Source organism: Capra hircus, chromosome 21 (genome assembly GCF_001704415.2).
Source record: "Capra hircus breed San Clemente chromosome 21, ASM170441v1, whole genome shotgun sequence".
Classification (NCBI taxonomy): Eukaryota; Metazoa; Chordata; class Mammalia; order Artiodactyla; family Bovidae; genus Capra; species Capra hircus.
This window is the reverse complement of record NC_030828.1, coordinates 66,884,248-66,897,142: the sequence shown is the minus strand read 5'-3', so window position 1 is coordinate 66,897,142 and position 12,895 is coordinate 66,884,248. Positions and strand designations below refer to the sequence as shown.

The following is a 12,895-nucleotide window of genomic DNA, read 5'->3' as shown; positions in this document are numbered from 1 at the left end:
GCCGACCACAGCCCCGCCCAGCTGCGCTGGAAATCCATCCCTTTGCCCCATGTGCCGGTTCCGCGTGCCCTGCCCTCCTGGGGTCCTCTGGACCCCGCAGAAGCACCCATCCAAGGCCCCTTGTCCCACCTCCTGGGCTGATGGACTTTTAAGCCCAGTGCCATTTGAAGGCGCTGTGCCGGGCCCAGCACTCCACCACACGCCACGTCTGCTGTGAGCACGCCCACGCTGAGCCACCCACCTTGTCCCCTGCAACCCTGTCGGTGATGGGGGGCTCCTCCCCAGCAGCGTCCTGAGCTTTCCTGGGGCCGGCCAAGCAGCAGCCGGGGTGGACCCCGGCACGGCAGCCACCTCCAAGAATTCTCCCGGGCCTGCCTCTCCACTGCCTGCGACTGGTGCCCTGGCCCTGCGGGACACGGTCACTTTGATCTGCAGATCCCCAAACCAACCGGGGTGAAGAAGGGGTGGCAGCGAGCCTTCGCGGTGGTCTGTGACTGCAGGCTCTTCCTGTACGACCTGCCCGAGGGCAAGTCCGCCCAGCCCGGTGTCCTGGCCAGCCAAGTCCTGGACCTCAGGTCAGTGTGTGCGGCCTGCCCTCGTCCTGGGCGTGTCACCTGACCTGCGTATCTTACAGCGGGGGTTCGCTGCTTGGTCGTCTTTAACCTTGTTCCTTCCTTCACATCCTTAGTCGTCATGCCACCCTGTAACGGGCCCACTAGAAACTTTCCTGCTATTGATGATTTTGCCCTGAATGATTTGCCAAATAGGCATCTGATGAGAAAACTATGTACCCCGGAACAAAGAGAATACAGCCCACGCACCGTGCAGCCTGGGGTGGCCTGTGTGCTCTGCCTCTGGGAGCCCTGATTCCCTGTGGCCACCGCGTCCGCTCAGCGGCACCTCTCACAACCCCCCGTGCCTCGTCAGCTCCCTCCTGCCATCGACACAGGAAAACGCGGAGCCCCCCGTAAACGTCCCACTCCCTGAAATGGGCAGAATAGCAATGCTGTGAGGCCTGGGGCTGTGAGAAGACTAAGCCAGTTAAGAAACAGGGCGAGCTTAGCTTGGAGCCTGAGGGTGCAGCTGACAAAGCGGCCACATCCCCCATGTGGAGAGCCTGTCGCTGTGCCACCTGCCTCAGCCAGCTGCTCTGCCTTCTGCCCTGCAGCTGCCTTGGCAGCGTCGGTACCTGGGGGGCCCGTGGGGCAGGGGTGACCAGGGGCACCTGCGGTTTGGAAATGTCCCCAGGTGGTCCTGCGAATCCCACACACACACACGCATGTGCGCGCACACACAAACACAGGTGTGCTCACACAGGTGAGCTTGCTGGGCGTCTGCTGCTCACAGCCCAGGCTCAAGAGCTGCTGGGGGTGACTCCCCGGCTGCCACGGCAGACTTCATTCCCCTGTTTGCGGCCAAGCAGAGGACACAGCAGAGATGTGGTGTGTGCCTGCCGCGAGGCCTGGCACAGCCAGAACACTGTGGCTCGGCGAGGGTTTAGTCCCGGACACCCCCCGCCACCGAAGCGCGCGCGCCAGTCTTATCCTCTGTAGGCTGGTTTTGTCAGTATCAGTGTTTCCTACCCGGGTGGAAGCAGGGAGCCACCGTTGTGTCCTGGAAGGTTTTCCCAGAGGTGTCATCTCTCACCGCGGTCCCACGGGTGGAGGACGGGCCCCCTGTTCTGAACGTGTTATTTCTTACAGAGATGAAGAGTTCTCTGTGAGCTCCGTCCTGGCTTCAGACGTCATACATGCCTCACGCCGAGATATTCCATGTATATTCAGGGTACGTTTTCTTCCTGGTTTTTCAACATGTTTCATTAATCATTAAGGAAGTGCATGTGGTTAAAATGAAAAGGTTAATGAGCATGTTAATGAGCATTTTCTAGTGTGGTAGCAAGGAGTTCGCGTGAAGGGACCTCCTGTTTCTCTAGACTGTCGGCCTCTCCGCTCATCCATCCACCAGCCCCCCAGTGCCAGGCCTTCCAGCTCCATCCTTGTCCTCGGTGTGTCTGTCCTGGCCCCTCCGTCCAGGACACTGAACGCTGAAGCTGCCTCATGAGTTGGCATTGGGGAAACGGGCCCTTCAGCCTCCCTCCCGGGGACTCACTGGGCATTAACCTGAGCAAAGCAGGAAAGAAAAAGGTAGATGCTGCCATCAGCAGCCTTGTTGGAGGAGGCAGGGTGTCCCCGCTGGGCGCACCCTGCTGGGCTGGTGGTGGGTGCTATGGCTTCAGGAAGCTTCCAGAAGAATGAGTTCCCCCTCCGCTGGGAATTTTCACAGCTACAGTAAAATCTGGTTGACTACACAACCAAGACCACGGATCATTTTCTGTAAAATCACGTCTCTGTTCAGAACCTGCCTCTGTACACAGTACAGAGAGTCGCCGTCACTGTGCCGGGACGATTCTATAGCAGCTAGAGTCGTGCGCAGCTCCTGGTGCTTGGGGGGGGGAGCCCCTGGGAGGTGGATGTGCGAGAGCCCTGTCCCTGCGTGCTGCTTTGTTTCTCCCCTTTCTCTCTGCCTTTTTTCTCTGCTTTGGCTGCATCGTGCAGCTTCCGGGATCTCAGTTCCCTGACCTGGGGTTGAACTTGGGCCCTTGGCAGTGAGAGTGTGGCATCCTGACCACTGGACTGCCAGGGAACTCCCACTCTAGCTGGACACGTTCTGAGAGTGGGTTTCCCAGCTGTGACAAGAGTAGTTAGAGCAAACACTTAGCCGGTTTTGGTGAGAGTGGAGTGCCCTGCCCTCAGAGCAGGCTGCTCTCGGCCCCTGCAGGCGGCTGGACCAGGATCCCCGCAGCCCTCGGAGGGAGCGCTCCGGGCAGCAGCCTCAGGCTCACCCCTCCAGGCCGCTTCGCGCTGGCTCCGTGTGCTGTTGTCTTACGACTCGTCTGTCTTGTTTTCTGTCCTGAAGGTGACGGCCTCTCTCTTAGGTGCGCCTTCTAAGACCAGCTCGCTACTCATCCTGACGGAGAACGAGAACGAGAAGCGGAAGTGGGTGGGGATCTTGGAGGGCCTGCAGGCCATCCTCCAGAAGAACCGCCTGCAGAGCCAGGCAGTGCACGTCCCCCAGGAAGCCTACGACAGCTCGCTGCCCCTCATCAAGGCCGTGCTCACGGCCGCCATCCTGGGTGCGCGTCCCGAGCCACGGTGCCCGTGCAGGGGGCCAGGGCGGGTGGGCATTGTGGGAACTCATAGTTAACTCCGGAGACAGAGGATCGTGACTTCCTTTGCGTCGTCCGCAGACGGGGACCGGATCGCCGTTGGCCTCGAGGAAGGGCTCTACGTCATAGAGGTGACCCGGGATGGTGAGTGTGTGGCGCTTGGGCCGTCCGCTCTGTGCCGCAGGCACGGGTCAGTGGTGGGGACGCGTAGGCATTAAGGTGGGTTCCCTGGATAGCAGAGTTCAGTTTCCGCATCAGAGAGCTTCACAGAGAAGGGAATCGGCGAGCGGCTGAGGAGAGGAACAGGCCACAAATGAGACAGACGGTGGACAGCTGTCTGGCACTTGTCCGCCCGCCCCATGGGCTGCAGGCAGGGCCCGCCTGGTCCAGTGAGATGCCGAGAGCAGTCTCGAGAGTCCTCCCAGGAAGGATGGGGTGAGGGGAGACGGGTCCTTAATTCCCGGGCACACTGAGGCTTTATCAAACAAAACGCTCCTTCCTTGCTTCACATTTTGACCTTTCGTTCCTCCCAGAAGAAAAAGCAGGAGTATCCCTGAGTCTCTCAGATCACTGCCTGGGCCTGGCTCCAGGGGTCTCCCTGGGGAACAGGGGGCTTCCCTGAGGGGGTGGTGGCCCCTTCCCCGGGAGCCCGGGGTCTTGGCACTCCAGCCCCAGGGAAGAGTGGGGAGCGAGGGTGGCCCTGGGGTGGTGGCTGCTCTTGTGGAGCTGTTCCCCATCAGGATCCAGACCCAGGGCTCTGACTCAAACCCCAGTGGAGGTCCTGACCCAGGGAGGGTGTCAAGGGTCCTGGGTTGGTCTGGGGCCCCCAGGAACAGGTGGGTACCTCCTGCGAGTGTATCTAAGGGTCCAGTGAAGCTGGTGACAGCCCTTTGGTCTCCAGATGCAGGGTCTTGGGTTCAGGGATGAGGGGGAATCCAGGGTGCACCCTCAGGGTCCCTGCACTAAGCACCTCCCAGCCAGGGGTCTGGGCCAGGGCTATGAGAGAGACGACACAGTGGCGGAGACAGCAGGGTGTGGACCAGGAGGGCTTCTGGGGGGGCGGGGGGCATCCACAGAGCCCTCGCCTCACGCTCCTGCCCTGTCCCACAGTGATCGTCCGTGTGGCTGACTACAAGAAGGTGTACCAGATCGAGCTCGCCCCCAAAGAGAGAGTCGCCGTTCTCCTCTGTGGCCGGAACCACCACGTCCACCTCTGTCCGTGGTCCTCCTTCGATGGGGCAGAGAGCAACATGGACATCAAGCTTCCGGAGACGAAAGGCTGCCAGCTCATAGCGACCGGGACGCTGAAGAAGAGCGGCCCCACCTGCCTGTTCGTGGCAGTGAAGCGGCTAGTCCTTTGCTATGAGATCCAGAGAACTAAGCCTTTCCACCGGAAGCTCAGCGAGCTCGTGGCCCCTGGCAATGTGCAGTGGATGGCCGCGGTCAAGGACAGGCTCTGTGTTGGCTACCCTTCCGGGTTCTCTCTGTTGAGCACCCAGGGAGATGGGCAGGCTCTAAACCTGGTAAATCCCAATGACCCCTCGCTTACGTTCCTCTCACAACAGTCTTTTGATGCCCTTTGTGCTGTGGAGCTCAAAAGTGAGGAGTACCTGCTTTGCTTCAGCCACATGGGACTGTACGTGGACCCGCAAGGTCGGAGGTCGCGCGCTCGGGAGCTCATGTGGCCTGCGGCGCCTGTTGCCTGTAGTATGTATATGTTTCCTGTTGCCGTACCCCATCGCCGCCGCCACCCCGCTGGTCAGCACGTGTCCTCCCTGCCTCGGTCTGTCCTCCCGCCCCTCAGCCGAGTGCTCGGGGTGGGCGGCAGGAGAGGCAGACCCCCAGCTTGCTGCAGAGGACAGGGTGGGCCTGGGGCCACTCCCTGGCCGGCCAGCTGGGCTTGCCCACCCCTCCATTGGGGGGCCCTCAGCTTAGGAGCCGAGCAGCTGGCTGGCCTCGCAGGGGGAAGGCAAGGCGGATGGGAGAAGGACCTGCGTTGTTTCACTTTTTAAAAAGACGTTCTTGGTGACGTGTAAACTTAACACGGTCATGACGACAAGCTACAGGTTTCCTTGGGCAGAAAGCACTCAGCCCTGACCTCTGGGGCGGGGTCCTCTCGGGACAGACGCCGTGCTGCGGGCAGGAGCCGCTCCGGGTGCTCAACTGAGCGTCCTTCTGCCAGGATGACGGCGCCAGCTGCTGGAGTCTGTGCTCCACGCCCTGCCGGCCTGCCGTCTGCTCTCGTGTCAAAGAGCCTGACCGCAGATCCTGCCTGCTCAACACAGGGCGTAGGAGGTGGTCTGCGTGGCCACCTGCACGTCACACGTCAGCTTCCAGCTGGCAGGCAGGAGGGGTTGTCCTGTTTTTCCCTGATTCCCTTAAAGTATCCTCTTGGGTCTGCCTTGTCGCTGGCCTCACCAAACTGGCAGAACACCCATGGGCTGTGACCAGGAGCCGGGGCCCGAGGGGGGCTGGCTCTTTCCCGGCCTTGTTCGCCCTTGGCTGGGGCCCAGGCACGGTGTGGGCAGCTGTGGCCTCAGCATCTCCCCTCCTGGTCTCTCCCGCTGCGCCCCCTCATCCTCGTGGGTGGCCAGTGCAGGAATGGGCTTGCAGCCACCTGGTAACTCCAGCGGGATACAGATCGCTGGGGGCCATGCGCTCTGATCTTGGCCGTGAGGGAGCTGGCGTCAAGGTTGCTGCATTCTCTTCCGAGTCCAGCCCTCTCTCGTCTTCTGTGCTCGGTTCATCTCTGTGCACGGCACAGACACCAGCCAGTTCTAGAGCTGCAAGACTCATTCAGGAGCTCTCAGGGTGGAGCACTAGCGCTGCTTCCTGCTCATCGCGAGCCCCACGTGAGCACGCGCGTCCTCTCACACACGCACCACCCCACCCCGGCTACAGGAGCCCCATCCTTCCGAGGAGCAGCCTGGGAACCACTCAGGGCGGTGACCTGCCCAACTGCACAGCAGGGGCCTTCCTGCTCATTTAACCCGTTACTTTTTTTTTTAAGTGGGCAGCTGAGTGTATCAGTCTGTCAGTAAAGTGTCTGCAGACGGAGCCCCACGTGTTCCCGCATGAGGGGAGCTGCCCCTGGAACCCCCGCATGGGTGAGGTCTCTGAGGCCCTTCAGGGCCCTCTTCATCATGTGCAGCTCTCAGGAGGCCTCACGGTTTGTCCTAAATGTCACTTCCGGGACAGTTTGTCGACTGGTTTCAGCATCTTTTGTTCCCTAAATCCTGTTGTATTTTCTTTTTTGTGCTCCAAAGAACAGGTGTGATCAGGCAGCCCATTTGGAATCTAATAGCAACATAGCAGAAGCTTTTTAGAAATGCAGTTAAGTGTGATGTGGTGAGGAGTGACTTCCAGCCCTGGGACGTAGGACAGGAACCTAGGCTGAGCCAGAGCCCCCCGTCCACTCGGCGTGACAGCTGCGCCTTCCAGGATGCTCTCTGGGCTGGCTCACATGTCTGCCCCATTGTCCTAATGGCGGGAAAGTCCCTGTCCCTGTAGACCTCAGGTGCTGGCGGGCCAGCAGGCCTCCATCTCCCAGCCCTGCCCCAGGAGGGTCTTCCATCCAGACCTGCGGTGAGAGGGGAGAGCAGCAGGTCCCCAGCCCGTGGCAGGAGGGAGATTGTCATTGTGTGTGTTCAGACTGGCTACAGGAGGGTGGCCTGCAGACAGCTTCGGGGAAGGCCAGCGCCTCACTCGGAGCAGATCGGTAGTTTCTTGGGGGAGATTTTAAGTGTTTACTCAGAAGTCTGACTTCCTGGAATCTCAAAGAAGGAGTTTGCCTTAAGGAAAAAACGTTAGGCCCCTGCCTGGATTTGCAATGCATTCAGCCTGAAGTAACAGTAATAAGCTTCTGCTATAACTGTATAGCAAGCAAGCTAAATGAAAACCGAAGTTTTGAGTAGGTAGTCAGTGTTCAATGCGTGGTGGTATTTAAAACGCTGTCGGATGTCAGGAGCGGAGGTTCCCTCCGCAGTGGGGGCCCCGAGGCCTGGGCCGACGCACCCGCGTGCGGGCGGGTGGCCTCTGGCACCGGGCAGCCCAGGCTCACCCCTCTGCTCCGTGTGTGCCAGGTTGCAGCCCCACCCACGTCACGGTGTATAGCGAGTATGGCGTGGACGTCTTCGATGTGTGCACCATGGAGTGGGTGCAGACGGTCGGCTTGCGCAGGGTAAGGCTCAGGGTGCGTGTGTGGTGCCCGCCGCCTGCGCAAGGCAGCCACCTCACCCATCGTTGCCAACACAGATTCGGCCCCTGAACTTGGAAGGCAGCCTGAACCTCCTCAACTGTGAGCCTCCCCGCCTGATCTATTTCAAGAGCAAGGCCTCAGGTGAGCCCTTATTGCGGAGGGAGCGGAGGATGGAGTGGGGTGGCAGGGGGCGTCCCAGGAGTCAGCAGCCGTGCGACCCTTCCCTGGCCCACAGGAACCGTGCTCAACGTGCCCGACACCTCGGACAACAGCCGGAAGCAGATGCTGCGGACCCGGAGCAAGAGACGCTTCGTCTTCAAGGTCCCGGAGGAGGAGCGGCTGCAGCAGCGGAGGTAGGAGCCGCGGGGGCGGGGCGGGGTGGGGGGCAGGGACGGGGCGGGGCCTCACGCCGCCTCCCTCTGCAGGGAGATGCTCAGAGACCCGGAGCTGCGGTCCAAGATGATCTCCAACCCCACCAACTTCAACCACGTGGCGCACATGGGCCCGGGCGACGGCATGCAGGCGCTCATGGACCTGCCTCTGGTGAGCCCCGGCCGCTCCCGCCGCACACCCCCCCCCCCCCCCCGCGGCTCCCCAAGGGTGAGCCCCGGCCGCTCCCGCCGCACCCCCCCCCCCCCGCGGCTCCCCAAGGGTGAGCCCCGGCCGCACCCCCCCACCCCCTCCCCGTGGCTCCCCAAGGGTCTGTGGCCGTCACCGTCTCTTACCGTGTCATGAGGAAACCGCTGTCAAAAACGACTGCTGGAACAGCGCAGTAAGGGCAGGTAGCATACCTTGCTCTCTCACTGCCAGTTCTTAGCGCAAAGCTGACCCGCTGCAGCTGTCCAGAGGGCTTTCCCAGCCTGTTTCCCCATGGAGGCCCAGGGCCTCCGCCTGGTGGTGCTTCAGGCTCCGCAATGGCTTGCACACTCTGCCCGGGGCCTGGCTACCCGCCCCCGGCAGCCGGTGCATGTTCCCGAGCTGACACACTGCTCTCTGTGCAGAGCGCCGTGCCTGTGGCCCAGGAGGAGAGGCTGCCGGGCCCCGCCCCCGCCAGCCTGTCCCGCCCGCCTCCACCCAGGAACAAGCCCTATGTCTCGTGGCCCTCGTCAGGTAGGGGCCTGGAAACGGGGCTGGGCTTGTGGTTCTGCTCTCAACTGTCTCCCCAGGGTGATGGCCGTCTTTGTTTTGTAGGGGGATCTGAACCGGGAGTGGCTGTGCCGCTAAGGAGTATGTCTGACCCTGACCAGGACTTTGACAAAGAGGTGAGGTTCACCTGGTGAAGGCGGAGGCCTGAGGTCTGAGGCTCAGGCTGCCCTGGAGCGGCAGCTGTGAGTCTGTTGGGAGAAAGGAGAGGGTTCTCCCCTCCTGGTTGTGGCCTCAGGAGACCGAGGACTCCTTCAGGCCCTGCTGCCCAGTGGCTTGGCCCCCTGGCCTAGCTGAGGAGCGTGCGGCCAAGGGCCCCTGACGTGCTGGGGCCCAGCTCTCCTCCCTGGCGCTGACTGGGTGGGCATCCACGTGCTTGGAGGGTGCAGGGCGGCTGCTCCCGCCGGCTTTTCTGCGTAGTCTCGCACACATGGCTGGAACTCCAGGAGGTGCACAGCTGGCCTGTGCGTCTTGCTCTGTCTCCTCCGACAGCCCCGTGGGATCGGAGTGTTGAGGGTCAACACAGTGTTCTCGGGTGGTCCCACTGCAGACAGCAGTGTCCTCAGTCCGCCCATGTGGTGGGGGAGGAGAGCGGGAGGCAGGGTGGCCTGAGGGCTGGGCCCCAGCAGCACTTCTGTGATGGGAGGCCAGGGGCGCGGGGCTGCTGAGCTGACGGCAGAAACAGGGCTCCAACCGCGCGAGTCCTTCGCCTTTCTGGCCCGCCCGGAGCTCCAGGTTTGAGGGTTGGCTGTTTGCTCCTCCAAGGCCACCTCTGCACCCTTTACCGAGCTGCTCTTGAGGGACTGTCTCCTCCTACTTGTTCACAGAAACTCTTCATAGATTGTGGGTATTACCTGTTGCGAGTACTTTTCCCAGTATCACTGACGTTTTAATTTTGTCTTTAATTGTAAAGGTGCTGTCATATAGAAATATAACACATAGAAATTTTTAGTTCTTATAGTCTAGTCTCTCTCTTTCAATTAAGATAAATTCTCTTTCTCTTTGAGAACTTGGCAGGCTTTTCCTTTCTGTCATTGTGTTGTGAAAGTGTCTGAGGGAGTGTGAGAGCGTGTAAGTGTATCTTAGCGCATGTGGGTGAAATCTGAGCCACTTTCTCTCTAAAGCACATGGCACCACTTAACTTCCCTCTGTCCTGTAGGGTTACCCTTTAGTATTTGTTAAATTGTTTTCTTTACATGTTTCTATTCCTGGAGCCTCTTCTGCACCACCTGTAACCTGAGAGCTAGCACAACGCATCTGTTCGTCCCCCGTTTTCAGGACAGTCTCTTAGCTTCTCCCTCAGCTTTATTTATTGGTGGCTGCCCGAGTCTCGGTGGCTGCCCGAGTCTCGGTTGCTGCCCGGGCTTTCTCTAGTTACAGTGAGCGGGGCCTGCTCTCTGTCAATGCACAGGCTTCTCTTCACGGTGGCTTCTCCTGCTGTGGAGCATGGGCTTAGTTGGCCCGCGCGGTGTGTGAGATCTTAGTTTCCCGACCAGGCATCGAACTTGTGTGCCCTGAATTGGCAGGCGAGTCCCAGTGGTACATTTTGAAGTAGTGAGTTTGGGAAGTGTGAGTCCTCCAGCTTTTTCTTATGCAGTTTTCTTTTGACTCTTCTGGGTCCTCTGCTATTCTATGTGAATTTCAGGATTGGCTTTTCCAGTTCTATGCCTCCCCCAAAAAGTCCTTTAGGAATTTGGGAAGGACTACATTGAATCTGTAGGTTGATCACGTGGGGAATGTTGCCATCTTAACAGTAGTCTTCCAGTCCATGAAGATGGGAGGCCTTTTCATTTATTCAGGTGGTCTTTTTAAAATTTTTTCAGCAGTGTTTATGGTCTTAGTATACAGATCTGTCACCTCTGGTTAAACCTATTCTTAGATATACTTTACCCTTTTGGATGCTATTGTAAATGGAATTGTTTTCTTAATTTCCTTTTCAGATTGCTCATTGCTGGTGTATAGAAGCAGAACTGATTTTGGGGTTGACCTTGCATCCTGCAGCTTTGCTGAACTCGTTAAGCTCTTTAGTGTTTTTATCCCTAGAGTCTGGTCAGCTGTGAGCAGAGATGCTTTTCCTTCTTTCTTTCCCTCGTGGATGCCGTCTTTACTCACCCAGTGGCTGGACCTTGTAGCACGGTACTGAGCAGCAGTGACGGCAGCGGCCTGGCCTCGTTCCTGCTTTGAACGGGGAGCTTTGCCTTTCACCACCGGGCGTGAAGTTAGTGGGCTGCTCACTGACAGCTTTGTCACGTGGGAAAGTTCCTCTCTATTCCCTGTGCTTTTACCATGAAAGAGCCTCACGTCTGTGACCTTGGACCACTTGGTTGCCACACTGCCTGGTTTCTTCACGGCAGAGTTACTCCTTTTTGTAATAGCTGCATGAGTTATCGGTGGTGCTGGGCCTTGGTTTGTGATCTCTCTAGCAGGGGCCACATGAAAAGTCTGTAGCGAGTGTGTCCTCGTATCTCAGAAGGAGACCGCGGGGCTGCCCCTGCCCAGGCAGCTGCCCTTGCAGGCCCAGGCGATGGTTCTCACGCTCTCCCCGTTCTGTCTTCACAGCCTGACTCAGATTCCACCAAACACTCGACTCCATCCAACAGCTCCAACCCCAGCGGCCCGCCCAGCCCCAACTCCCCCCACAGGAGCCAGCTGCCCCTCGAGGGCCTGGAGCAGCCGTCCCGCGACGCCTGAAGCCGCTGGCTCCTGCCACAGGGCTGGGGCCCAGGCGGCCTCCAGCGCCAGTGCCAAGACTGAGCTGAGCCTCCAGTGTTGTCCAAGGAGACGTAGAGTCAACGTGTAGATACGGAGATGGAGAAAATACTTTATTATATTAACGACCAATTCCGTGCCGCACTGTCTGGTGGTAGACCAGATCACCCTCTGTGCAGCTGTGAGGTGATGCGGCTCCGTTTGCACATGAAGGATGCCCCTGGCCCCTCCCACCCACCCAGGGCCAGCCACGGCCCCTGCGGGATGCAGGCAGCTCAGGATGGCCTCGGTGCCGCTTCCGGCCCATTCCCTGAAACCATTTCCTAGGCGCTTAGGAGCATCGTAGGAAGTCGTATACCATTCCCAGTGTCACTAGAGTCTTGAAGACAGGAAACATGGAGGTTAGTTCGTGGCCTTTTTGTTCATTTAGCCCGTACATAGTCAGAGGCGGAAGTCCTCCTGCTGACCTCGTAGCCGTGGACAGAGGCCCTCCTGAGTCGGTCCATTCCCAGTCACAGCCACCTGTTCACCAGTCTCTACTACTGTGAAGTCAGCTGTGCTCTGTCCTGCTCTCTTCCACTGCTCAGCCTCCTGCCCTGAAACCAGTGGGTGGCGGGTAGCTGGGCCCTGTGCCCACGGGCCGAGAGGCCGCGCCCAGGGGCGCCCTGCCCCACATAATTCGTGCCCTCTACTGGATGGTGTAGACACCGCCACACTCCACCCCGCACCCTGCGCGCTTCTGCCTCCCCTCCCGGCGCCAGGGCCTGGGGCGGCCTCTGAAAGCTCGCCATGAGCCACCGGCAGGCTTCCTTCTGCCCTCTGCCAGCGGACGTCCTCGAGACGCTGTGGGAGACACGCGTTTCCCATGAGTCAGCACTGAGCGACATGGGCACTGCGGCCTGCCCGCCCCCCCGGGCCTTCTGCTGGGGCTGGCACCTGCTGGGGGTTCTGGTTTTTACTTTTTTAATGTAAGTCTGAGTCTTTGTAATTATTGAATTGTGAGAACATTTTTGAACAATTTACCTGTCAATAAAGCAGAAGACGGCAGTTTTAAAGTTCTCGGCGGTGTGTCTGAATGGCACGCGCAGTCAGCTGGCACCTGACACCCCCGGCACTGGGAGGCCCACCCTGTGCTGGAAAGAACCATCTTGCCTTGGAGCGGTGGGGGATGGAGTCCACGTGGCAGGAGCCGGCCTCCAGGGCCGGGACCTCTCGCCTGTGCAGATCCCGGGGGGCTTCCGGGGATGCCCTGCGCGGTGGTAGGCAGGGTCGGGGTGGGCTTCTGGCTAGAGGGAGGGGGCTGTCTGGCAAGTGTCCCTGCTAGGCTTCAAAGAGAGGAAACAGGATCGGGCCGACCATCCCCAGGAGGGGGCGCTCACAGGGAGGTGGGGGTGGGTACATGGCAGTTGGAGAGCTCTGGGGGCCCAGGAGCCTCTGGCGGGCTGGGTACACTGACCCGCAGTAAGCTCTTGGTGACACGCGGGCAGGGGGCACTGAGGATGGACAGGACACAGAGAGCTGGCGCACCATCCCTGGGAAGCACTCCAGGCCCCCTGCAGCTCCACCAGTCAGCACGGCCAGCGGGTCCACCACCACCCCTGCTGGGGCAGGGGCACCACGAGCCGCCTCCCTGTCCCCACACAAGGCACAGGGAGACGCCCCTGAGGCAACGTCCAGCA

General features: G+C 59.9%; 1 protein-coding gene across 2 annotated transcripts in view; it reads left to right on the top strand.

Moving 5' to 3' along the window:
• CDC42BPB (CDC42 binding protein kinase beta) overlaps positions 1-12,271 on the top strand; it is a 104,894-nt gene extending 92,623 nt beyond the window's left edge. Inside the window, exons 26-37 of one of the 2 annotated variants that reach the window (XM_018066054.1) lie at positions 436-575; positions 1,704-1,785; positions 2,917-3,133; positions 3,248-3,310; positions 4,277-4,873; positions 7,249-7,346; positions 7,421-7,505; positions 7,600-7,717; positions 7,790-7,907; positions 8,366-8,474; positions 8,556-8,626; positions 11,067-12,271. In XM_018066054.1, coding sequence (XP_017921543.1) covers positions 436-575; positions 1,704-1,785; positions 2,917-3,133; positions 3,248-3,310; positions 4,277-4,873; positions 7,249-7,346; positions 7,421-7,505; positions 7,600-7,717; positions 7,790-7,907; positions 8,366-8,474; positions 8,556-8,626; positions 11,067-11,198 — 1,830 coding nt within the window. In that variant the 3' untranslated portion in view covers positions 11,199-12,271. Of the gene's footprint in view, positions 1-435; positions 576-1,703; positions 1,786-2,916; positions 3,134-3,247; positions 3,311-4,276; positions 4,874-7,248; positions 7,347-7,420; positions 7,506-7,599; positions 7,718-7,789; positions 7,908-8,365; positions 8,475-8,555; positions 8,627-11,066 lie in introns of those variants that run through there. The other variant, XR_001919862.1, reaches the window with a different exon arrangement.